General features: G+C 46.4%; 1 protein-coding gene across 2 annotated transcripts in view; it reads left to right on the top strand.

Annotated features, from left to right (window-relative positions):
- Positions 1-2,340: 2,340 nt before the first annotated feature.
- MISP (mitotic spindle positioning) overlaps positions 2,341-25,042 on the top strand; it is a 27,859-nt gene continuing 5,157 nt past the window's right edge. Inside the window, exons 1-2 of one of the 2 annotated variants that reach the window (XM_056822075.1) lie at positions 2,341-2,437; positions 22,539-24,933. In XM_056822075.1, the coding sequence (XP_056678053.1) occupies positions 22,671-24,933 (2,263 nt within the window). In that variant the 5' untranslated portion in view covers positions 2,341-2,437; positions 22,539-22,670. The remainder of the gene's footprint in view (positions 2,438-22,538; positions 24,934-25,042) is intronic. The other variant, XM_056822076.1, reaches the window with a different exon arrangement.

The raw sequence follows: 25,042 nt of genomic DNA, 5'->3' as shown, positions 1-25,042 counted from the left end.
TGGGAGGGAGCTTAGAACAGAGGATGTCAGAGCTGGGAGGGAGCTTAGAACAGAGAATGTCAGAGCTGGGAGGACCCTTAGAACAGAATGTCAGAGCAGGGAGGGTCCTTAGAACAGAGGATGTCAGAGTTGGGAGAGTCCTTAGAACAGAGAATGTCAGAGCTGGGAGAGACCTTAGAACAGAGAATGTCAGAGCTGGGAGGGTCCTTGGAACAGGGAATGTCTGAGCTGGGAGGGACCTTAGAACAGAGAATGTCAGGGCTGGGAGGGAGCTTAGAACAGAGAATGTCAGAGCTGGGAGAGACTTTAGAACAGAGAATGTCAGAGCTGGGAGGGAGCTTAGAACAGAGGATGTCAGAGCTGGGAGGGAGCTTAGAACAGGGAATGTCAGAGCTGGGAGGACCCTTAGAACCCAGAATATCAGGGCTGGGAGGGTCCTTAGGACAAATGTCAGTTGGGAGGGCCTCAGAACTTTCTCAAATCCAGCTCCCTTATTTTATAGATGGAGCAGTTGAGGCCCAGAAAGAAACTCTTAGAAGAATCACACCCAAACTAGGCAGTTTGGGTTAAGTGACTTGCATAGGGTCACAGAACTAGAAAGTATCTTAGATTTGAACCCAAGACCTCCTGTCTTTGGGCCTGGTTGTCGATCCATTGAGCTGCCTAATTGCCCTTGTCCTACTTTTCTTTCTCTTTCCCTACTGCTGGCTTTTAGGGGTCTTTTCAGCTGGAACCCCTTTCCTCTGCAGGCTTTTCTCCCTCCTGATCCAGGAGAGACCTACAGGAATCCAAATAAATGTCACAGACAGGGTTAGAGCAAAGGTGTTTTATTTATTTATTATTTATTTTTTAGAAACCTTTACCTTCTGTCTTAGAATCCATACTCCATATTGGTTCCAAGGCTGAGGAAGCAGTAAGGACTGGGCACTAGGCCTCTCATCTCTGGGCCTGGCTCTCAATCCACTGAACCATCTAGCTGCCCCCTCAATGCTGGTTTTGAATTGGAAGGGAGGTTGAGGTAGGTCTATTGGATGGGCAGAGAGGCTTGAGGCTGCAGTGTTTAGACTGGAGAGGGCATAATCTCTCTTTTCAAGTATCTGAGGAAACACTTGTAGGAAAGGGACCAGACTTGTTTGGTGTGTCCCCAGAGGATGGAATCCGAGAAAAATGTGGGCCTTCCACAAGACAGAGCTTACAAAGCATTAAACATCTGGAACAGAGCTGCCTCAGGTGGCATTGAGATCCCCATCCCTAGAAGTCTCCAAGCAGAGGTTGCAAGACCATTTGTCAGGGATTTAGAGGGAATTCTGGCACAGGGATATAGCTTGGATTCCATTGCTGAGGGTCCTACTCTTTGATTCTGGAGAATTTTTATTTTTTATTTTTAAATTCCATTCTGTATTTTATTTTTTTTAACCCCTTATCTTCCTGTCTTAGAATCAATACTGTGTATTGGTTCCAAGGCAGAAGAATGGTAAGGGCTAGGCAAGAGGGGTGAAGTGGCTTGCTCAAGGTCACACAACCGGGAAGTGTCTGAGGCCAGATTGGAACCCAGGACCTCCCATCTCTAAGCTTGGCTCTTCATCCACTGAGCTACCCAGCTGCCCCCTATTCTATTTTTAAGCCCTGTCAGAGCTGGGAGGACCCTTAGAACCCAGAATCAATACTGTGTTCCAAGGCAGGAGTGTTAAGGGAGAGCTAGACAATGGGGCTGAAGTGACTTGCCCAGGGTCACATAGCTAGGAAGTGTCTGAGGTCAGATTTGAACCCAGGACTTCCCATCTCTAGGCCTGGCTCTCAGTACACTGAGCCACCCAGCTGTGCCCAGATTCTGTGGGATTTTTAAGAACATTCAGGTCCGTGTGCCTTTGGGTAAGTCCCTTTTCTTTGGACCTTCTACTTCCTCATCTATAAAATCAGGGCGTTGGATGACACAATTTCTGAAGTTCTTTCCAGCTTAGACTCTATGATCCAGCAATTTCCGAGTACTGTTCAGCCGCTGACAGGCTATGAATGAACCCTGTTCTTTGAGCCAGGAGACAGAAAGGAGGATAAAATCACCTGGGGCCTAAGGGGGGCCAAGGGCCGACCCTACAAGGGCCCCAGCCACTGGGAAGCCTTGGCATTGGGCGCCGTGCCTGTCCCAGGCCTTGAGTTCTGCCCACCCGAAGGGGAGGGGGAGATATCATCTTTCTGGCCCCTCCTGCCCAACGGGGACCTGGACTTTGTTTCAGGAGCCCCTGAGGGGGGCGGGGCAGGGGAACTGGGGAGCCAGGCTCCCAGGCCACACCTGCTCCCCTCCCTGGCAACCTGAGTAGCCGGGGCGGGGCCAGGGAGGGACACTGGGGCCCAGCCAGGCTGGGAGTGGTCATTTGGTCATTTCTGGCCAGGAGAGTTGAGCCAGCGGTGTCTGGGGAGCTGATCCAGCTCCGGGTAGGTGAGTGGATTTTTGGAGGGGAGGAGGGGGCCCCTGGAGGACTGGAGAGGCGGGGGATGGGTGGGTGTCTAGCTGTGAGATTGCGGGGCTGCCTTTGTATGGGTGGTGGGGCTCAGAGTCGCCTTTGGGTGTTCCTGTGAGACTGTGTGTGTGTGTACATCTCTGTGTACCTAAAGGGCTTGGAGTTCCCGATTGCTTCATGTTCCTGCCCATTCTCCGCGTGGCCTTTCCGTCCTTTGGGGCTGTCTAGCTAGATGTTTGTGTTTAAGTTGGAGGAGGTGTTTTTCTGCCTGATAGCGGGGAGGGTCTAGAAGGACGTGGTCCCTGGTTCACTTCCACACTGGGTCAATAGGAGGGTTTGTGTGGGATCGTCCTGGTGCAGGTTAGCAGGTGGATGAGACTCTCATGACCACAGATTGGAAGGCTCGTCTGGCCCAACCTTTTCGTTTTTACAGTGGAAACTGAGTCCCAGCATGTGGAAGGGGTTTGTCCACAGCGGAAGCAGGAAGCAGAATTGGGATTTGAACCCAGGTTGTCTGATTCCAAATGCAGGGCTGTAGCCACTGTGCCATATTGTTTCTGTTTGAGTGTTGGTGTGTTGGGGCAAGATTGATGTCTGTCCTCTGCGCCCCCCTCTCCGCCATTAAGCTGTGCTGGGTTTATGGGGTTGCCTCAGCTCTGACACAGAAACTCTGTGTCCACTTTACGTGAAAAACAAGAAACTTTCTAAAAGGGAGAAGTCTTCCAGCGTGGAGAGGCGGCTTCGAGAAATGGGGTCCTTCTCTCTGCCATCCTTCATGCAGGGCCCCAGTGACTCACTGGTTTTGTAAGTAGGTTAGAGAGGAAAAGCTCAGGCAGGTCAGAGCAGGGGACTCGGAGGGCCCTGCAACCTGGGGGAATTTGGCGTGAGAAGAGACAGAATGCCAAGGCTCCAAGGGATGTTTAGAACACAGAATGTCAGAGCTGGGAAGCCATCAGAACATAGAACACTGGAAAAAAAGCCTAAAAATAGGGAGTGAGCGGGAAAGGACTGTGGAACAAGGAACACGGAGTGGCAGGCAGAACTTAAAAAAAATCTAAACATGTTGAATGTTATGATTACCCATGTAAAATCTATATCAGATTGCTTCCTGTCTCAGGGAGGGGAGAGGACAGAAATGACCAGAAGGAAGAGCATTTAGAACTCAAAACTTAAAAAAGAAAAAGTCAAAAAGAATTGTTTTTACATTTAATGGGAGAAAATAACATCATGTTATTATTTTTCTTTAAACCCTCACCTTCCACCTTAGAACCAATACTGTGTATCCATTCCAAAGCAGACAAGTGTCAAGAGCAATGGGGACGAAGTGACTTTCCCAGGGTCACACAGCTAGGAAGTGTCTGGGGTCACATTTGAACCCAGGATCTCCTGTCTCTAGGCCTGGCTCTCCATCCACTAAGACACCCAGCTGCTCCCAATAACATATTATTTTTTAAAATGTTGAATGTTGGAGTTGGCAAAACCTTAGGACAGAGAACAAGAATGACAGAGTTAAAAGGGAGCTCAGAAGTCATCTAGAATGATTTTCCCATTTAAAAATAAAGAAACTGAGGTTTCCCTTTCGTGGGGGTCAGATGGGACAAGGGGCTCTTGGGATTCCTCCCTCTCTTCTGGGCAGTGGCTTATCAGCATGGCCCAGCTGTTCCTCAATTCTTCATCAGCAGAGCCTTCATGCCCCTCTCCTGGCCTCAGCCCTTGCTAGGAAACACAGACCTGTAGGCAGGCTCCCTCCTTGGCCTTGGCGAGGCAAGGCAGGGCAGGGGGAGATGGACCCTGAAAGTTTGGCCAGGTGTGGAATCTGGGGCTCACTCTGGCTGTGCAGCAACCTCTGGTGGTTGGAATGATGCCTTAATACAGAGCCTCGTCCTTCAGAAACCAGGTGGGGAGTACCAATCTGCTGTGGGCTTTAGCAAAGGGGAAGGCCACAATGAGCCATCTAGACTCTTCTGGCAGAGAAAGAAAGAGACAGAGAGAAAGAAGGAGGCAGGGAGGGAAAGAGAAAGAAGGAGGGAAGGAGAGAGAGAGAGAGAGAAAGGAAAGGGGGAGAGAAAGAAGGAGGCAGAGAGGGAAAGAGAAAGAAGGAGGGAAGGAGACAGAGAGAGAAAGAGGGAAGGGGAGAAAGAAGGGGGCAGGGAGGGAAAGAGAAAGGAGGGAAGGAGAGAGAGAGAGAGGAAAGGGGGAGAGAAAGAAGGAGGCAGAGAGGGAAAGAGAAAGAATGAGGGAAGGAGAGAGAGACAGAGAGAGAGGGAAGGGGAGAAAGAAGGGGGCAGGGAGGGAAAGAGAAAGAAGGAGGGAAGGAGACAGAGAGAGAAAGAGGGAAGGGGAGAGAAAGAAGGAGGCAGGGAGGGAAAGAGAAAGGAGAGAAGGAGAAAGAGAGAGGAAAAGGGGAGAGAAAGAAGGAGGCAGGGAGGGAAAGAAAGAAGGAAGGAAGGAGAGAGAGACAGAGAGAGAGGGAAGGGGAGAAAGAAGGGGGCAGGGAGGGAAAGAAAGGAAGGAAGGAGAGAGAGACAGAGAGAGAGAGAAGGGGAGAAAGAAGGGGGCAGGGAGGGAAAGAAAGAAGGAAGGAAGGAGAGAGAGACAGAGAGAGAGAGGGAAGGGAGAGAAAGAAGGGGGCAGGGAGGGAAAGAGAAAGAAGGAGAAAGAGAGAGACAGAGAGAGACACAGTGAGAGAGATTCAGAGAGAGAGATAGAGAATGATTCTGGATCTAGGATCAAGACACAATCAAGGTCCAGGGGTCAGGGCTGAGAGCTAAGGTCTGAGGTTTGGATTGAGGTCAGGGATTACTGTAGCACTACAGATCATAGGTTTTGAAGCTGAAAAGAAATTTGTGGTCCAATTCTTTCATTTTAAAGGTTTCTTTTCCCCCCATTTGAGGAAAGAAAAGGAGGAGAAAAATAAATGCTTTTTCATTAAAAAAAAAAGCTGATATGGTAGTTCGTTGGCTCGGTGGATTGAGAGCCAGGCCTAGAGTTGGAAGGATTCAAATCAGGTCTCAGATACTTCCTAGCTGTATGATCCTGGGCAAGTCACTTAACCCACTTTGCCTGTCTCTCACCACTCTCCTGCCTCAGATCCCATATACGGTATTAATTCTAAGAAGGAAGATAAGTGTCGGGGGGAAAAAAAAGAGTGGACTTACTCATTTAGAGAGGAGGAAACTGGGACCCCAATGGGGCTAAGGGTCATACTGGTGGAGTCTGAGCCAGAATTCAAACTAGGTCCTCTGACTTCAAATTCTTTTTTTCCCCTTTTCTTTCTTTCTCTGTCCCCTTCCCCCTACAGTGTTCTTCTAATTCTTCTTTTTAAAACAAACAAAAAAACAGTTCACTTTTCTTTCAAATATATCCCAGAAGGGATCAGTGGGAGGAAGTATTGGTATCCTTTGGGGACGAGGAAAATAATCAAAAAAGAAAACACCTTGGATTGAAAATCAGATTATGTTAGTTCAAATTCAAGCTCTGTCACTGACTATTTGTACAATCTTGAACAAATAAATTAACCTCTCTGCGCTACATTAGCTTCTGCTGTGGGTCAAGGTTGGGGAATTGGACTTGATAATCTTCCTCTAAGTTCTGTTCTGACTTTAAATCTTTCACTTCCTGGAAGAAGTGAAATTTAAACAGGGTTTGGGAGGAGAGGAGAAGAGGAGGGGAGAAGGCATTAGAGGATGAATTAGGAGGGGCCCAAACAGAGATCCAAGGTCATTTGGGTTTCAGGACAAGCCTTTGGGTGGATCTCTGGTATGCTTGTTCTCCCTGGTTCCAAGGTTCTGTCTTGGAAGCAGTGGGAGAAGAGAGGAAGAAGTGGTGGGAGGGAAAAGGCATGACTATATGAAGTTTCCCTGGGTGGTGGCACTAGTTGGCATCCTGGTCTAGACAGCTTTCCAAGAGCCCTTTGACCCTTCCTGGATGGTGGCCAGTTTCTAGAGAGAGATAAGGAGTTAGAAGTATGACCCTTGGGCCATAGATACTTATTAAACCCAGTATCAGTGAGAGAAGACTTGGGGCACCTGGGCCTTGACCTAATCTTGAACAACTAGACCTTTCCTGAAGGAGAATGGCTTACCTTGAGAGGTGAGTTCCCCCTCCTTGAAGGTCTTCAGACGGAGGCTGCATAACTAACTGTTTGTTGGGTATGTTATGGTTGGGATCCCTTTGGCTTATGGCTTAGGCCAAAGTCTGCTGGGAATCCTTCTGGTTCTGGAATTCTGTGATTCTGTAACTTGCTGGATATTCCTTTCCTCAAGGAAGGTCAGCGTTCTGCTGAGACCCCTAAGGGCAAGGGCCGGGTCTAATCCATCTGTCTCCCATTTGGTGTAATCCAGCCCAGGCTTGGGCCAAGTAAAGAGTATTTAGTCCATCAATCAACCAACCAATCAATCAACAAACATGTGACTGTGAGGTGTCCTTCACTGTGCTAATGTAATGGTGCTACAAAGGCAAACATGAAATAGTCCCTGCCTTCAAGGAGTTTACATTCTAATGAAGGAGACAGCATGTATGCAACATTATACATAAACATGTTGTATATATACAATGAATACAAAGAAGTTTTAGAGGAAAGATGGCGCCATTGGTGATTTGGGGAGTACAGGGGATAGAGCACTACTCTTGGAGTAAGGGAGACCCGAATTCAAATCCCAACTCTAGACAATTATTACTAGCTGTGTGACTGGGAACAAGTCATGTAAATCTTTTGTATTTATATATTTATGTATATGTAAATGATATTTATAAATATGTATGTACATATATAAAAAACAAAGAATTTTTTTTTCATTTCCTCAAGGGTTAAATGGGGATCATAGTATCACCTACCCCTAGGCTTATTGTGAAAGTCAAAGGAGGTACTATTTGTACAGTGCTTAGTACCTGGTATATAGTAGGCACTTGATAATGCTTGTTTTCTTCCTTCCTTCTCTCCCTCCCTTTCCTCCTCTTTCCTTTCCTTCCTTCCTTCTTTCCTTCCTTTCCTTCCTCCCTTCTTCCCTCCCTCCCTTTCTTCCTTCCCTTCCTCCTTTTCTTCCTTCCCTTCCTCCTTTTCTTCCTTCCTCCCTCCCTTCCTTCCTTCCTTCCCCCCTCCCTCTCTCCCTCCTTCCTTCCTTCTTATCAACCAAGAAAAAGCTTTATATTGAGGGTTCAGGAGCCTCAGCCAAATCTTGAAGTAAGCTAGAGATTCCAAGAAACAGAAGAGAGGAAGAAGAGACCATCCGGCCTTGGGGATAACCAGCACAAAGGCAGGGATATAGGGTGTTGTATTCTCCTCCACTATCAGTTTCTTTCTCAGGCTCAGAAATTCTCTTCTTTCTAATAGGCTGACTCATGAGTCAATTCTTCCAGGAAGTTTTTTTCTTATTACTCACATCTTGGACTCTGTCTACTCCATTGTAGACCTCCTTAGCCTCTGTAGGGTGCTTCAACCCTGAACTTGACACTGGGTGATGAGAAGCTAGGTGTGGTTTTAGAAGAGCTTGCTCAGAACCAGAGCCTCTGCTGGAAATGGAAAAAGTTTGGTTCTTTTTAAAAAATAAAATAGCAGTCACCTGTACAGGTTTATCAAGAACAAGTCATGGTAAACAAACCTTATTTCCTTTTCTGAAGAAGAGAAAGGGCACAAGCATTTATTTTTATTATTATTATTTTTAGTACGTATTGATTCCAAGCTAGAAGAGCCATAAGGGCTAGGCAATTGGAAGTAAGTGATTTGTCGTGGGTCACACAGCTAGGAAGTATCTGAAGTCAAATTTGAACCCAGGTCTTCCCATCTCTAGGCCTGACTCTCTATAGCACAAGCATTTATTAAGCATCTTTTGTGTGCTGTAAGCTATGCTAAATGCTTTATAGAAATCATCTCTTTTGGCAATAATAATTCTGATCTAGCCTGGTAGGTCTGGAAAATGCAGTAGATGTAATCGAGATGTTTGATAAACTCCCATGATAACTTTGCAGTAAAAGTGGAGAAATATAGACTAGAATTTGACTTGGGTGATGATGTGGTGGCTTCAGAACTGTGGAACTGGTTGGGCTCAAGCGTGCTATTTAAAATTCTTTGCCAATTAATTATATAAAGGTAGAGATGACACCTTTATGAAATTTGCAGAGATTAAAGGAGTGGTTAGTACAATTGGAAGACAGTCAGAATTCCAAAAAGTCTCAGCAGATTGGGATGATGGGTACAAATCTATGCAATGGACTTGGGTTAAAAAAAAACCCAACCAAACAAACTTAACTGTAGCTTTAGGTAAGCTGGAGATGAAAGAGTCAGATTTCTAACCCTGACCTATTTGACAGATGAAGAAACTGACTTGTATTGGGAAATTGACTTGTCTAAGGTCACATGGTGTGTTAGGCGTACCTGGAATAGAATCTAGGTCTTTTGGCTTCTGCCCTATCGCTCAGTATCCTCAAGGCTCCTGCTCCTGTCTGAGAGAAGAAACAAAGAAGGCGGGCAGGGACAGTTGGGTGAGAGCACCAGGGATCTCCAACTCTAGTCATTCATCCTTGGGGGTAAACTGAGACCCAGAGAAGGGGGTAGATCTACTCAGCTCAATTCTTGTTTCCTCTTCCCTCTCTCCCAAGATTATTGTGAGGATTAAGTGAGACAGACAGAAAGATGGATATAAGGAAAGAGGGAAAGATTGAGAGAGAAGAGGAAAACTCAAAGAGCTGTACAGATGCGAGTTTTAGTCATTCTTTTCTCTGTGTTCCTCCTCAAGGCTTCAGCCCCCCTCTGTAAAATGCAGGGGAAAGTGGGAAGCAGGATTTGCACTGGGACTTACCCTCTGTTGTCACCAATTGGTTACTTGTCATCCTTGGGAAGAGGGAGTGCAGATGGTGGAGAAAAAAAGCTAGTCGGAGAGTCCTAATAAGGTGCTAGATGAATCTAGAGGTGAGATGGGGATACAGGAATAAAACAGAGTTTGGTGTTAACACCATTCTCACCTCCGTGACTCAAACAGGGTAATGTCCTCCAGAGGGGGAGCAAGATCCCAGGGGCATAGAAGATTTTTTTCTCCATTTTGGGGTCCTCGCCCAAGACTCCAGCATTTGAGGGCAAAAGGCACAGAACTGAGACTCATGAGACCTGTGTTCTAATCCTGGCTTTGTCATAAATTTTCTGTATGCCCTTGGGCAAATGATTTCTCTTTCTGGGACCCATCTCAACTTGCTCTAGTAGTTTATGGATTTAGGGAGTTTTTATCAAGTTTCAGACAAACCAGTAATGCTTAAAGCATGAGATATATTTTACTTCTCCCTAGGATGGTTTAAGGGCAACTAAGTGGCTCAAGGGATAGAGTGCTAGGCCTGGAGTCAGGAATCATTTGTGAGTTCAAATCTGGCCTCAGAAGCTTCTTATCTATGTGATCTTGGGTAGGGCATTTAAACCTATTTGCCTCAGTTTCCTTATCTGTCAAATGAGCTGAAGAAGGAAATGGCAAACCACTCTAATATCTTTGCCAAGCATACCCCAAAAGGGGTCATGAAGAATCAAGCACATCTGAAATGACTGGACAACAACAGGGAAAGCTTAAGACCTAATATGAGAGGTGGGAGCAGGGGCGATTAGGGATTCAGCCAAGGATACATCTCTGGTGGTTGCTGGAACCTCATAAAGGAGGAAAAAAGGGAGAAGGGACCAACAATGACCTTCCAAGTGATCAAACTTGTATTTGGTAGACATTTCTTTCTTTTTTTTTCTTAACTCTTACTTTCCATCTTGGAATCAATACTGTGTATTGGCTCCAAGGCAAAAGAGCAGTAAGGGCTAAGCAATGGGGGTTAAGTGACTTGCCCAGGGTCACACAGCGGGGAAGTGTCTGAGGTCAGATTTGAACCTAGGACCTCCCATAAACATTTTCTAAAGGAGATAATACATCTAAAAGCACTTTGCAGCTATGTAAACACTAGCTGGTATTCTAAATGTGTCATATTTCCCTTTTGATATGAAGAATATCTACATTCTTAGGTACTTCCATATCTGGGTAAATCTGGCCTCAGACCCTTCCTAGCAGGGTGACCCTGGACAAGTCACTTAACCCCATTGCCTACCCTTTATTGCTCTTCTGCCTTGGAAATAATACTTCGTATTGATTCTAAGACAGAAGGTAAAGTTGTTTGTTTTTCTTTCTTTTTTATGAGATTTTTTATGAGAATTTTAAGAGATTTTTTATGAGATTTTTAAAAAGATTTTTATTTACAAGTCATATTCCTAGAGCTGGAAGGGACCACTTCATCCTATTTTCTCCAGCCGGAAGATCACCCCGTCTATCATTTGTGCTCTCTCACTAATCTTCAGAATCTCTCTTTATGTTACAAAATCTCACTGTCAAAAGCCCTTTCAAATATCACGTTTGACAAAAAGTTTTGTACTTTTCACATAGCTTGTTGCCCCATAAAGGGTTAACAGCACAATTAAAAATAATAATCCAGTAAGAAGCATTTGTAGGAAAACCCACAACAAGGAAATCTTTTTGACAACTAACTCCCTAACGGATTGGCCATCCCATTCACCACACACGGCATCTTTTCTAAGCCCTTTCATCCCTTCTTAAACCTTACAGGGTGCCCCCTCTTCCTCTCCCCTTTCGGCTGAAAACCTTGCTTGTATTTTCTCTGTGCATTTGCTCAGAGCTCCAGAGGGGTGGGGGGTGCTTCTCCCGCCATCTTCTTCAGTCCTGTCTCCCATGGGAAGCTGGTCCTCTTCCTTGTCAAGGCAACCCCTCAAAATGCATCAGCGATCTCGCTCCATCCCAACTTCTCCAGCAGATTACTCAGAAGCCCGGAGCCGGGAAGACCCATGCCCAACTTTGGCCTTGGACACTAGTTGTGTGACTCTGGGCAAGTCGATAAACCCCTGTCTCCCTCAGTTTCTTCCTCTGTAAATGGGGATAATAATGGCAACTGCTTGCCAATGTTGTGAGCATCAAATGAGATATTTGTAAAGTAGGCAATGTAGCTTCTGGCAGGCAGTAAATGCTATATAAATGCGTATTCCCTGCCATTTGTCTGTGTCTTTCCAATCTCCAAAAACCTTCCCTTGTTCCAGATATCTCTGGTCGCTGTTGTCCAGTCCCCCTCCTCCCCTTGGTGTCAAACACCTTGAAAAGGCTATTTTCACTAGTTCCTTTTGTCTCCCTCTCTTTGTTTTAATCTCTTACCTTCACTCTTGGAGTCAATACTGTGTATTGGTTCCAAGGCAGAAGAATGGTAAGGGCTAGGCAATGGGGGTCAAGTGACTTGACCAGGGTCACACAGCTAGGAAGTGGCTGAGGTCAGATTTGAACCTAACACCTCTCATCTCTAGTCCTGGATCTTCATTCACTGAGCCACCCAGCTGCCCCCTATTCTATTTTATTTTTAAGCCCTTACCTTCTGTCTTAGAATCAATACTGTGTTCCAAGACAGGAGTGTTAAGGAAGGGCTAGACAATGGGGTTAAATGACTTGCCCAGGGTCACTCAGCTGGGAGGTGTCTGAGGCCAGATTTGAACACAGGACCTCCCATCTCTAGGCTTGGCTCTCAATCCACTGAGCTACCCAGCTTCCCCCTTGTCTCCCTCTCTTAATTCTACTCAATCTGGCTTCTGAACTCATCTTTTGACTCAGACTGCTCTCTCAAGGTTATTAATGATCTCTTGATTTCCAAATCTAATGGCCTTTTTTCAGTCCTCACCCTTCTTGTCCTCTCTGCAGACTTGGCCACTGTTGATCATTCTCTTCTAAGTTTTCATGACCCTGCTCTCTTCTGGTTCTCCTCTCTCTCTGCCCACTGCTTCTCATTCTCCTCTCCTGGATCTTCATCCAGCTTGTGTCTACTAGCGATTTCCCAAGGACCCCCTTCTCTTCTCCCTCTATACTATTTGGCTTGGTGATCTCACCAGGTCTCATGGATCCAATTATCATCTCTTTGTGATGATTCTTAGATCTATTTAACCAGCTCTAACTCCTCTTCTCATAGCAGCGAGGTGGCAGAGTGGATAGAGTGCCAGGCTTAAGTCAGGAAGACCTAAGTACAAATCCAAGTTCAGAAACTTACTAGCTGTGTGACCTTGGACAAGTCATTTAACCCTGATTGCCTCAGTTTCCTCATTTATAAAATAAAACAATAATAGTAGCTAATTCCCAGAGTTGTTGTGAGGATCAAATTAGGTACTATTGGTTTGGCACAGAACCTGACATGTGAGGGGTGCTTAACAAAGGCTTGGTTCAGGGGCAATTGGATAGTTCTGTGAATGGAGAACCAGACCTAGAGAGGTCCTGGGTTCAAATCTGACCTCAGACACTTCTTAGCTGTGTGACCCTGGGCAAGTCACTTAACTCCCATTGCATACTCTTACCGCTCTTTTGTTTTGGAACCAATATATAGTAGTGATTCTAAGACAGAAGGTGAGGGTTTAAAATTAAAGAAAATAAAGGCTTAGTTCTTTCCTTCCTGATACACTTATCACTTATTATATTCAGGTTTCTCAACTACACAGTACAGAAGTTGGACTGCTGGTTGGGCTCTTCCCACTCCAGTCCAATTTCCACTGAGCGATCAAAGGGACCTCCCTGAAGCGCAGGTCTGACCTTGTCACCCCCTCTAGTACTCATCAAGCTCCAGTAGCTTCCTGTTACCTCCAGGATCAAATACAAAATCCTCTGTTTGGCTTTTAAAGTCCTTTATAACCTGGCCTCTTCTTACCCTTCTAATCTGTCTATATTTTACTCTGCTCCATGTACTGTATGATCCAGTGAAAGTGGCCTCCTTGCTGTTCCATGAACAAGATCCTTCATCTTCTGACTGCATGAATTTTCACTGGCCCTCCCCCATTCCTGAAATGCCTTCCTTCCTCATTTTTGCATCCTGATTTCCCTACATTGCTTTCTCTCTTTCTTTTTTAAAAATTCCTACCTTTTGCCTTAGAATCGATACTTACTGTTCCAAGGCAGAAGAATTGTAAGGGCTAGGCAATCTGGGTTAAGTGACTTGCCCAGGGTCACACAGCTAGGAAGTGACTGTGGTCAAATTTGAACCCAGGACCTCCCATCTCTAAGTCTGGCTATTTATCCACTGAGCCATATAGCTGCCCCATTTCCTTAGATTTCTTCAGATATCAATTAAAATCTTACCTGCTTCAAGAAGAAGCCTTTTGTAGTCTTCCTCCTTTTTTTTTTAAACCCTCACCGTCTGTCTAAGAATCAATACTAAGTATTGGTTCTAAGGCAGAAAAGTGGTAAGGGCTGGGCAATGGAAATTGTGACTATGTGTTTTGAGTGATAACACGTGTATAATGCAGTGGAATTGCTTGTCAACTCTGGGAGTGGAAAGGGAAGAAGGGAGGGAGACAACATAAATCATGTAACTTTGGAAAACTTATGTGTAAATTTATTATCAGAATAAAATAAAGATTAAAAAAAAAAGAAATTGTGACTTACCCAGGGTTACACAGCTAGGAAGTATCTGAGGTAAAATTTGAACCCAGGACCTCCTGTCTCCAGGCTGGCTCGCCATCCACTGAGCCACCCAGATGCCCACGTATTCTTCCTTAGTGTTCGTGCCTTCCCTTTGGGATTACTTCCAGTTCACCCTCTATTAATCTCATTTGTACATAAATGCTTATTGACTTGACTTCAGAATGAGTGAAAATTTTTTATTATTATATATTATAATAATGCATATATATGTTATTATATAATATATGCATTATATTCTAGCTTATTATAAGAGTATATTGTATTATATAATAATTATATTATATAATAATTATGTAATATAATATATCCTTTTATAGTATATAATATACATTAGTTATTATTAGATCATATAATCGATTACGTGATTATTAAATGCCAGGCACAGCACTGTGCTCAGTGCTAGGAATACAAATGCCAAAGCAAAGGCAGCCCCTGCAACTCAGGGAGCTTACATTCTAAAAGTAGGAGACAACACATACAGGGAAGTAGTGGCCAAGGAGGGGCACTTGGGTCAGAGTTAGTGGGATGGTAAGAGGGATACTGAGGGAAGAGAGTAGACTGACCCATCCCTTCCAGGAGTAATGACAGAGATGATCTGATCATGGGCCCAGAGCTAGAGCACCCTTGAGGCTTCACCACATTGACTGATACTAAAAAAAAAAAAAAGTCAAGAACCCCTATCCTAGAGAAGAGGGAGCCACTGGAACTTCTTGAGCAGGTGAGTGAAAAATGATGAGAATGGATTAAAAATAAGTTGAATATGAGACAGCTAAGTGGCTCAGTGGATAGACACCCAGACCTGGAGATGGGACGTCTTGGGTGCCAGATACTTCCTAGCTGTGTGACTCTGGGTAAGTCACTTACTTAGTCCCAATTGCCCAGCCCTCACTGTTCTTCTACCTTGGAGCAGCCAATACTTCAGTGTCAATTCTAAGACAGAAGATTAAGGGTTTAAAAAAAAATAAAGTTGAGTGACTCTAGAAAGAGGGAAAGTCATGGAGGGATTTGATTTGATTTGATTTATTTTTAAAATTTTATTTAATTGATTACCTAAGAAAAATTTCCCATGGTTCCATGATTTATGTTCTTTCCCTCCTCTCCTCCCTCCCCCCCTCCCGTAGCCAACACACAATTCCACTGGGTTTTACATGTGTCCTGGATCAAGATGTGGAGGGATTTTAGGGGAAGGTAGGAAGAGATCCTTGTGGAGGAAGGGGCAAGCACATTAAGAGTTTGGCAAGAGACTGACCAGCCAGCGAAGGAGGTAGAGATGAGGCATTTTAGAGTGGAAACAGGAGAGTGGGATGACTTTAGAAGTTTAAAAAGGGATGGGAGGTCCTAGGTTCAAATCTGGCCTCAGCCACTTCCTAGCTGTGTGACCCTGGGCAAGTCACTTGACCCCCATTGCCTAGCCCTTACCACTCTTCTGCCTTGGAGCCAATACACAGTATTGATTCCAAGATGGAAGGTAAGGGTTTAAAAAAAAAAGAAGTTTAAAAAGGAGAAAGTATCCAGGCAGCAGGGCTGGGTTTTTGTCAGCAATGGCAGAAGTTAAAGAGAGGTCAGGAAGGGTGAGGATTTAAAAAGGGACATTGAGATCTACTGTGACAGACTTAGTTATTCACAGCAACACAGTAATGCAAGACGGCTCTGAAAGGCTTACGATGGACGAAAGATGCTCGCCACCTCCCAAGAAAGAGCTGACAGACTCTAGAGTGTAACATAACCATTTTTTACTGTATTGTTTTCATGAGTTTTTCCCCCATAAATTTGTGTTTTCTTCCACAACATGACCAATATGGAAATGTGGTTTGCATGGAAAAAAATGAGGTGCACTGAAGTGGATAGTTGTTTTTCAAGCACTCCAATAATGGAGGCAAAATTGGTCAAGAATTTAGATAGTGAGGAAATGGAGGCATCCAGTTAAGACAATTTCTTCTTTGAGAAATAAAGTAATGAGTAGGAAGAAAAAATTAGATAATAGTTGAAAGGTCAAGAGGGAGGAAATCCATGCTGGAGGGACAGCTGGTTGGCATAGTGGATAGAGCACCAGATCTGGAGTCAGGTAGACAGACCTGGGTTCAAATGTGACCTCAGATACTTCCTCGCTGTATGACCCTGGGCAAGTCATTTAACTCTATTTGCCCAGGCTTTGCATTTCTTTCTTAGAGTTGTTACTTAGAACAGAAAGTAAAGGTCTAAAAAAAAAAAAAGAAAAGTTAAAAAAAAAAGAAATCTCTGCCGGGTTTTTATTTTTGTTTTGATTTTAGAGTATAGAGAATCTGAGCATGTTTGTATCACAGGTATAGAATTGGAAGGGATCTCAGAGGCCATCCTTCATTTTACAGATAAGAAAACAGACCTAGAGAGGTTAAATGAATAGCCCAAGTCTATAAAGCTAGGAATCTGAGGTGGGATTTGAACCCCAGGCCTCCGACTCCAAAGCTAATGCTCTTTCCATTCTACTCTGCTTCCAAAAAGAAAATGCAAGATCGGTGAGGAAAGGGATAACAGTTGGAATGAGATGCTGGTAGATGATATCTAGGATGAGATCAAAAGGCTAGAGCTCCAAAATGAATTTCATTATTTTTTCCTTTAATCTTTTTTTTCAATTAAACATAGAAACAATTTTTGGCAATTGTTTTCTGACATTTGGTGATTCAGATTTTTTCTCCCCTCCCATGGGCATTAAGTAGTCCAATAGAGGTTGTTATATCAGTGCTTGCATGTCATGATGTATTTCGTTATTGCTCATGTACTAGTACTTGCTCATTGCTAGTACTGTGGCCTCCAGAACCCTGTGTTGACCCTTTGGTCAACTGGTCAATGCAACTCTACAATGTCTTCTTCTCTTGAATCCCTGGAACCCTCATCATATCACCTATCATGCCCAGTTGAGTCTTAACCTTGAACCGTTCCCATTTGTCACCTTTGTGCCTACACGTGTGCTGCTAAACAAAGATGGAGATAATCGTAGAACCATTTTTACTGGGTCCACTACAAATTTAAGTTACATAACTTCAATTGGGCCCTCCCTGCTGCCGAGCAATCCTATTGTACCTCCCTTATCAACTGGCTCTTCCAAACCTTCTCACCCCCTTCTCAAACCTCCCATGGCTTGCTTTCCCTCTACTCTCTCAGCTGAGAACCTAGGCTGATGATGTTTTATAGAAAAAAATGAGAACATTCACTGCAAACTTCTTCTTCTCTTTTCCTCCTCTTCTGCTGCTCTCTTCTCCATCCTTCTCTCACACGTGAAGTGGCTGTACTTTACCAAGACTAACCGCACCATTTGTTCAAGTGAGCCCATTCCATCACTTCTCCAAAGGACTGCCATTTCTGTCACTCCCCTCTTTCACTTATTTTGAATATTTCCCTGTCTACTGGATCATTTCCTACTGTTTGAAAACATGTCCTTGTCTCCCCCATTCTGAAAAAAACCCTCATACAATCCTTCCATCCCTGCTAACTCTATTATGCTATATCTCTTCTGCCCTTTGTGGATAAACTCCTTGAAAAGGCTGTCTACAGTAGGTGCCTCCACTTTTCTTCTTCTCCATCTCTTCTTACCCCTTACAATCTGCCTCCTGACCTCATCATTCCACCAAAACTGCCCTCTCCAAAGTTGCTAATAATCTTCTCAGTTGCCAAATCTTTATTTTCCTGGTCCTCTCTTCCATCTTGGACGCTACTGATCACTCTCCCCTCCTTGATACTCTCTTCTCTCTGGGTCTCCCAAATAGCCCCTCTCTCCTGGTTCACATCCTACCTTGACCTCTTCTTGTCTCCTTTTCTGAATCTTCCTCCTGTTCTGTCCTGAGCCTTCTTCTTTTCTCCTTTTATAGGACTTCATTTGATGACCTCATCAGCTCCCACAGATTTAATTACCTTCTCTATGTTGATGATTCTCAAATGTCCCTATGTGGGGGCACTAATACCTACCATCTTCCTCTCAGGGTTGTTGTGAAGAGCGATAATGTGTATAAAGTGCTTGCAAGCACTGAAGTACCACAGAAATACTAGCTATCATTGTTGTCTTGCAGTGAGATAAGGAGGAAACAAATTGTAGACAGGCAGAAGTGGGGGCCCAGTCATGAATCAGGAGGAGGTCAGATGAATATGATTTTGTGTTCTCCCCATCAGCTTCGAAGTGGGAGGAGAGAAATTGGATTGTGGCTTCCAGAGGTATAAAGATTCGAAGGAAATGGGGGTGGAGAAAGGAAGTCACTGGAGGGGAAGGAGGTTGAGGTCAACGATAGGAATATTGACATCCCTGAGGATAGGAGTTATGGGTTGGAGGAGAGGGGATGGGCCAGGTGTTCAACTCGGAGAAAGTTTGAGAATGAACTCAAAAGTCTATACTTTGTACTATATGTATACAAAGGACTATAACAACAATCTTCGTTCATTAATCTGTACCTGGCACTGTGTTGGTTGCCAGATATACAAATGCAAAACCCAAACCATCTTTGCCCTCTTGATCAATCAGGAAAAACAAGACGAACACAGATACATGCAAACAAAATATATGCAAAGTGATATTTTAGAGAGACAGAGGCCACTGGTGCCTCTTGGAGGCAGTGACACAAGCTAAATGTCAAAGGGAGTAGGATTCTATGAGCAGGAGGTGAGAAGGAAAAGCGATCTGGGCATGGAGGACAACTGGGAAAAAGCACAAAGTAGAGGATGGGAGAGGGAATGTATATATAGTGAACATTTAGATGAACCCTAGAGCTACTGAATAAATGAAAGAAAAAGCATTAGGGAGCAGCTGGGTGGCTCAGTGGCTTGAGAGCCAGGCCTAGAGATAGGAGGTCCTGGATTCAAATCTAACCTCAGACACTTTCTAGTTATGTGACCTAGGGAGAGTCATTTAACCCCTATTACCCAACTCTTCCCTCTCTTCTGCTTTGGAACCAATATATTTTATTCTGAGACAGAAGGTAAGGGTTTTGGTTTTGTTTTTTTTTTTTGAAAATTTTATTCAATTAATTTAGAATTTTTTTCCATGGTTATGTAATTCATGTTCTTTCCCTCCCCTTTTCCTTCCCCCATTCCAAAGCCAACACACAATTCCACTGGGTTTTACATGTGTCCTTGATCAAGACCTATTTCCATATTATTGATGTTTGCACTAGGGTGATCATTTAGAGTCTACATCCCCCAGTCATATCCCCCTTGAATCATGTGATCAAGCAGTTGTTTTTCTTCTGTGTTTCTACTCCCACAGTTCTTCCTCTGACTGTAGATAGCATTCCTTCTCATAAGTCCCTCAGAATTGTCCTGCATCATTGCATTGCTGCTAGTAGAGAAGTCCTTATATTAGATTGTGCCACAGTGTATCAGCCTCTGTGTACAATGTTCTCCTGGTTCTGTTCCTCTCACTCTGCATCAATTCCTGGAGGTCATTCCAGTTCGCATGGAATCCCTCCAGTTCATTACTCCTTTGAGCACAATAGCATTCCATCACCAGCATATACCACAATTTGTTCAGCCATTCCCCAATTGAAGGGCATCCCCTCATTTTCCAATCTTTTGCCACTACAAAGCATGAGGCTATGAATATTTTTGTACAAGTCTTTTTCCTTATCTCTAAGATACAAACCCATCAGTGCTATGGCTGGATCAAAAGATAGGCAGTGGTAAGGGTTTTTTTAAAAAAATTAATGGATCTAAAAGGTGAAAAGGGCATTGAGGAATATGATGGACACGTGCCAGGGTTGAAGGAACAATAAAAAATCTGCCTATCCTCCTGGGGTTCTGAGTCAGGCCTAGGTGTGGCTACCATTGGAGAAAGTAGCAAGGGGTGTGTGGTCCTTAGAATTGATCCAGGAAGGTCTGTGTTAAAAGCAAGACGAGAGAAGGAATGTAGGTTGAAAAGTTTGAGGATGTAGAAGTGTTTATGAGTGATAGAGCAAAGGTTCCAAAGAGCATACTAAAATAGCATAAATGATGCATGAGCCAGGTTAGAGTCAGAAGAGGGAGGTGAAGGGCCCATTCAAAAAAGGGTGAGGAAACATGATATATATGGGGGTGGGGACATGACCTTTACACCTTGGCAGTGAGATTTGATGACCTAGAGGAGGTGGCAAAGACCTGACGGGCTCTAAGAGCCCTCCCAGCCTTGATCTTCTGTGTTCTAAGAGCCCTCCTAATACTGACATCCTGTATTTTGGGGCACCCCCCACCCCCAGCCCTGACATTGTGCGGTCTAAGGTCCCTCCCTGCTCTGACATCCTGTGTTCTAAGGGCCCTCCTAGCTCTGATATCCTGTATTCTGGGGCACCCCCACCCCTAGCCTTGTTAGCCTGTGTTCCAAGGGTCCTCCTAGCTCTGACATTCTAAGGGCCTTCCTAACTCTGATATTCTGTATTATGGGGTACCCCCACCCCTAGCCTTATTAGCCTGTGTTCCAAGGGTCCTCCTAGCTCTGACATTCTGAGTTCTAAGGGCCCTCCCAACTCTGATATCCTGTATTCTGGGGCACCACCACCCCTAGCCTTGATAGCCTGTGTTCTAAGGGTCCTCTTAGCTCTGACATTCTGAGTTCTTAGGGCCCTCCCAGCTCTGAAATCCTATATTCTGGGGCACCCCCACCCCTAGCCTTGATAGCCTGTGTTCTAAGGGCCCTCCTAGCTCTGACATTCTGAGTTCTAAGGGCCCTCCCAACTCTGATATCCTGTATTCTGGAGCACCCCCACCCCTAGCCTTGATAGCCTGTGTTCTAAGGGTCCTCTTAGCTCTGACATTCTGAGTTCTTAGGGCCCTCCCAGCTCTGAAATCCTATATTCTGGGGCACCCCCACCCCTAGCCTTGATAGCCTGTGTTCTAAGGGCCCTCCTAGCTCTGACATTCTGAGTTCTAAGGGCCCTCCCAACTCTGATATCCTGTATTATGGGGCACCCCCACCCCTAGCCTTGATAGCCTGTGTTCTAAGGGTCCTCTTGGCTCTGACATTCTGAGTTCTAAGGGCCCTCCCAACTCTGATATCCTGTATTATGGGGCACCCCCACCCCTAGCCTTGATAGCCTGTGTTCTAAGGGTCCTCTTGGCTCTGACATTCTGAGTTCTAAGGGTCCTCCTAGCTCTGAAATCCTGTATTCTGGGGCACCCCCACCCCTAGCCTTGATAGCCTGTGTTCTAAGGGCCCTCCTAGCTCTGACATTCTGAGTTCTAAGGGCCCTCCCAACTCTGAAATCCTGTATTCTGGGGCACCCCCACCCCTAGCCTTGATAGCCTGTGTTCTAAGGGTCCTCCTAGCTCTGACATTCTAAGGGCCTTCCTAACTCTGATATTCTGTATTATGGGGTACCCCCACCCCTAGCCTTATTAGCCTGTGTTCCAAGGGTCCTCTTAGCTCTGATATTCTGAGTTCTTAGGGCCCTCCCAGCTCTGAAATCCTACATTTTGGGGCACCCCCACCCCTAGTCTTGATAGCCTGTGTTCTAAGGGTCCTCTTGGCTCTGACATTCTGAGTTCTAAGGGCCCTCCCAACTCTGATATCCTGTATTATGGGGCACCCCCACCCCTAGCCTTGATAGCCTGTATTCTAAGGGTCCTCTTGGCTCTGACATTCTGAGTTCTTAGGGCCCTCCCAACTCTGATATCCTGTATTATGGGGCACCCCCACCCCTAGCCTTGATAGCCTGTGTTCTAAGGGTCCTCTTGGCTCTGACATTCTGAGTTCTAAGGGTCCTCCTAGCTCTGAAATCCTGTATTCTGGGGCACCCCCACCCCTAGCCTTGATAGCCTGTGTTCTAAGGGCCCTCCTAGCTCTGACATTCTGAGTTCTAAGGGCCCTCCCAGCTCTGATATCCTGTATTATGGGGCACCCCCACCCCTAGCCTTGATAGCCTGTGTTCTAAGGGTCCTCCTAGCTCTGACATTCTGAGTTCTAAGGGCCCTCCCAGCTCTGATATCCTGTATTATGGGGCACCCCCACCCCTAGCCTTGATAGCCTGTATTCTAAGGGTCCTCTTGGCTCTGACATTCTGAGTTCTTAGGGCCCTCCCAGCTCTGATATCCTGTATTATGGGGCACCCCCACCCCTAGCCTTGATAGCCTGTGTTCTAAAGGTCCTCCTAGCTCTGACATTCTGAGTTCTTAGGGCCCTCCCAGCTCTGATATCCTGTATTATGGGGCACCCCCACCCCTAGCCTTGATAGCCTGTGTTCTAAGGGCCCTCCTAGCTCTGACATTCTGAGTTCTAAGGGCCCTCCCAACTCTGATATCCTGTATTCTGGGGCACCCCCACCCCTAGCCTTGATAGCCTGTGTTCTAAGGGTCCTCTTGGCTCTGACATTCTGAGTTCTTAGGGCTCTCCCAGCTCTGAAATCCTGTATTCTGGGGCACCCCCACTCCTAGCCTTGATAGCCTGTGTTCTGAGGGCCCTCCTAGCTCTGGCATTCTGAGTTCTTGGGGCCCTCTCAGTTCTAGGTCCCTGGATATTCTCAAGTCTGGTATAAAATGCAAACTCATCTGTTCTCAAGGCCCTGGCAACTCTGACATTTCATGATTTTGTGGATGAGGTGGGTGTTTTCAAAAGGCACAAGTGACCCCATGCGTTACGTTTCCTCAAATATGTCCTCTTCCTCTGGTCCCACAGAGAGCTCAGAGCTGCTCATCCCTCCTAGACAGAGATAGTCTGTGGACCACCCCAGAAGTCAGCGAAAACACCAGCCTCGAAAAGGGTCCAGGGACTTGGGAGGAGCCAACAAACACAGAAGCTCCTGACGAGATGGACCGAGTGACCAGGTACCCCATCTTTAGCATTCCCCACTCACGCAGAGTCAGTGGCCTGCCCAGCGACCTGGAAAACAACAACACCGTTAACATCGTTAAAGTGGAGTCAGCATCCCCAGGCTGGGATACAGATATTGATAGGGTGAATTCTGATGGCCAAAGCTTCAGGTTTAGACCAGAGGAGACTCCAGGCCTGAGGATGGTGACCGTCACTCAGGAAATAGTCTCCCTGCCTCACGTGGTCCAAGAGACGAAGCATGTCCTGACTAAAAACTCCAGGACCGAACAATGGACCCCTCCCCAGGAGCGAGAGTCCCATTTGGAGGTGTTGAGGACTGGACCTACCTACAGCCTCCGAGCTTACCCAGAGGAGCACCAGCCTGGGAAGTTGTACTCTGAAGAAGAAGAGGAGGAGGAGGAGCAACTGTACCGCCTGGGGCCTGGTGAAACCGTCGTCCTCAAGAGGAAGAAGGATTTAGAACGGGAGCGAGAGGCCATCATCCGGGGCCAGGCAGTGAGGAGGAACACCACAGTGGCCACTCGCTGGAGCTCCCAAGAGGAGCTGGATAAGATCTACTCTGGCCAGGGCCAGAGCTCAGCCTCTGACCCTGAGAATGTCATAGACACTGACCAGATTAACTTCCTCGCTGCCCGGCAGCAGTTCATGAACTTGGAGAAGTTGACCTTGAACGACCAACCTCCTCCGAAATCCTTGGGAAGGGCTGTGAGGGCATCACCTGAAGCAGGCAGGGCTAGTGTTGGCCAAAGCACCAGCGACTCCGGGTCCGGTAAAGCCGGACTGACCAACGGTTATACTGTCTCCTTCAAGGCCCAGGGGAAGGACAGTGCTGCAGGAGCTAGGTCTGGTCTGGGTCATTTGGGCCCAGCCTCCCTTAGCCGCTCCATGGTCCAATTATCCTCACCATCTGTTGAGGATGCTTCAGCCCTGGGCTCTGGGGAGGCGCTACCAGAATTGGTCCCCCCTCTGGAGGAGCCAAAGGAGACACCCATCGAGAGGGAGATCCGGATGTCTCAGGAGCGAGAGGCCGATCTTCGGCAGCAGCGGGGGCTGCAGCGATCAGGCAGCCGGGATGAGCTGGTGGAGATCCCAGCCAGGCCAGTGTTGTCCAAGGTAGACCTGATCTTGACTCCCACCCCCAAGAAAGGGAAAGATAAGGGGCGGCCGCCATCCTTATACATTCAGAGAGAAATTGCCCTGGACACAAAGCGTGAAGAGGACCACCGCCGGCAAGCTGCGCTCCCCAAGCCCATCGATGCTACGAATAGAGACTCTGTGCCAAGCCATGTGGCCAAAGGCTCAGAGCCCCCAAAAGGAGCCCCCACGATGAGGCGGGCACAGAGCTCTGACTCGATCCTGAGTCTGACTTCTGACACTCACCCGGTGGAGGCCACCCTAGAAGGAAGGAAGATTAGCCGTATTCCCCTGGATGCCTACCTACCTTACCTGAACCCGAATAGCACCAAGATGGAATTCTCATCCAATTCTTCCATCAGAGTAGATTCTTCCCTGGATTATGGGCGCCACACCAAGGGCTCCAGACAGGAGAAAAGTGTAGACATATTTCCATCCTCCCCACAAAGGGCAGTCTTGGGGGAACAGATCAGGGAGCAGCCCAGGAAGTCACAAGCCACTACCATTCAAAGGCAGGAGCTACAGAGGCCCTCGTTCCAAGAGTCCGCCCCAAAGGCCTGGGAAACGCAGGGACGTGGGGCCCTGGGCACCAGGTGGGAGGAAAATGTGGCTAGCCCTCCCCCCTCGTTGCAAAAGGTAACCTGGGGTGGAGAGCAGATCAGAGAGCAGCCCTGGAAGTCCCAAGTTTCTCCCATTAAAAGGCAGGAGCCTTGGGGGTCCCCATCCCAAAAGTCCTGGGATGCTCAAGAGTGGGCTGCTGGGGATGCTAGCCAGGGTGTGATATGTCGGGACTACTTCTATCTACGGCCTCTAAAGATCAAGTTCACCTTCTCACCTGAACCCAACAAGGCTAGAGTTCCCCAGCAGGAGCACGTCTGGGAGCCCAGGGGCCATGTTGAACAGGTGGCCACTCCCTATAAGCCTTCAAGGTCTCAGTCCTCTAGCCTGCTGGAGATGGAAATCCAGAATGTCCTGCAACGGGAAAGGGAACTGGAGGAAGAGCGGAGGAACGCCTTGTTCCCAGAAGTGTTCTCCCCTTCTGCCGAGGAGGACCAGCCATTTGAATGGGGAAGTCCAGACTCCAGGCGTTCATCCATGGCTTCAGGTAAGGGAGCAGGCCTTGTTCCCAGGAAAGCCTTAGGTAGCATTCCCCAGGCTTGAATCTTCCCCTTTCCTCCCTGCCTTGGTCCCTGGCCCAGGAACTCCCCTCTTTC

The sequence above is a fragment of the Monodelphis domestica genome, chromosome 3, assembly GCF_027887165.1.
Source record: "Monodelphis domestica isolate mMonDom1 chromosome 3, mMonDom1.pri, whole genome shotgun sequence".
NCBI lineage: Eukaryota > Metazoa > Chordata > Mammalia > Didelphimorphia > Didelphidae > Monodelphis > Monodelphis domestica.
Note: the sequence above shows the minus strand (reverse complement) of the source record. Positions and strands in the feature narration are given on the sequence as shown.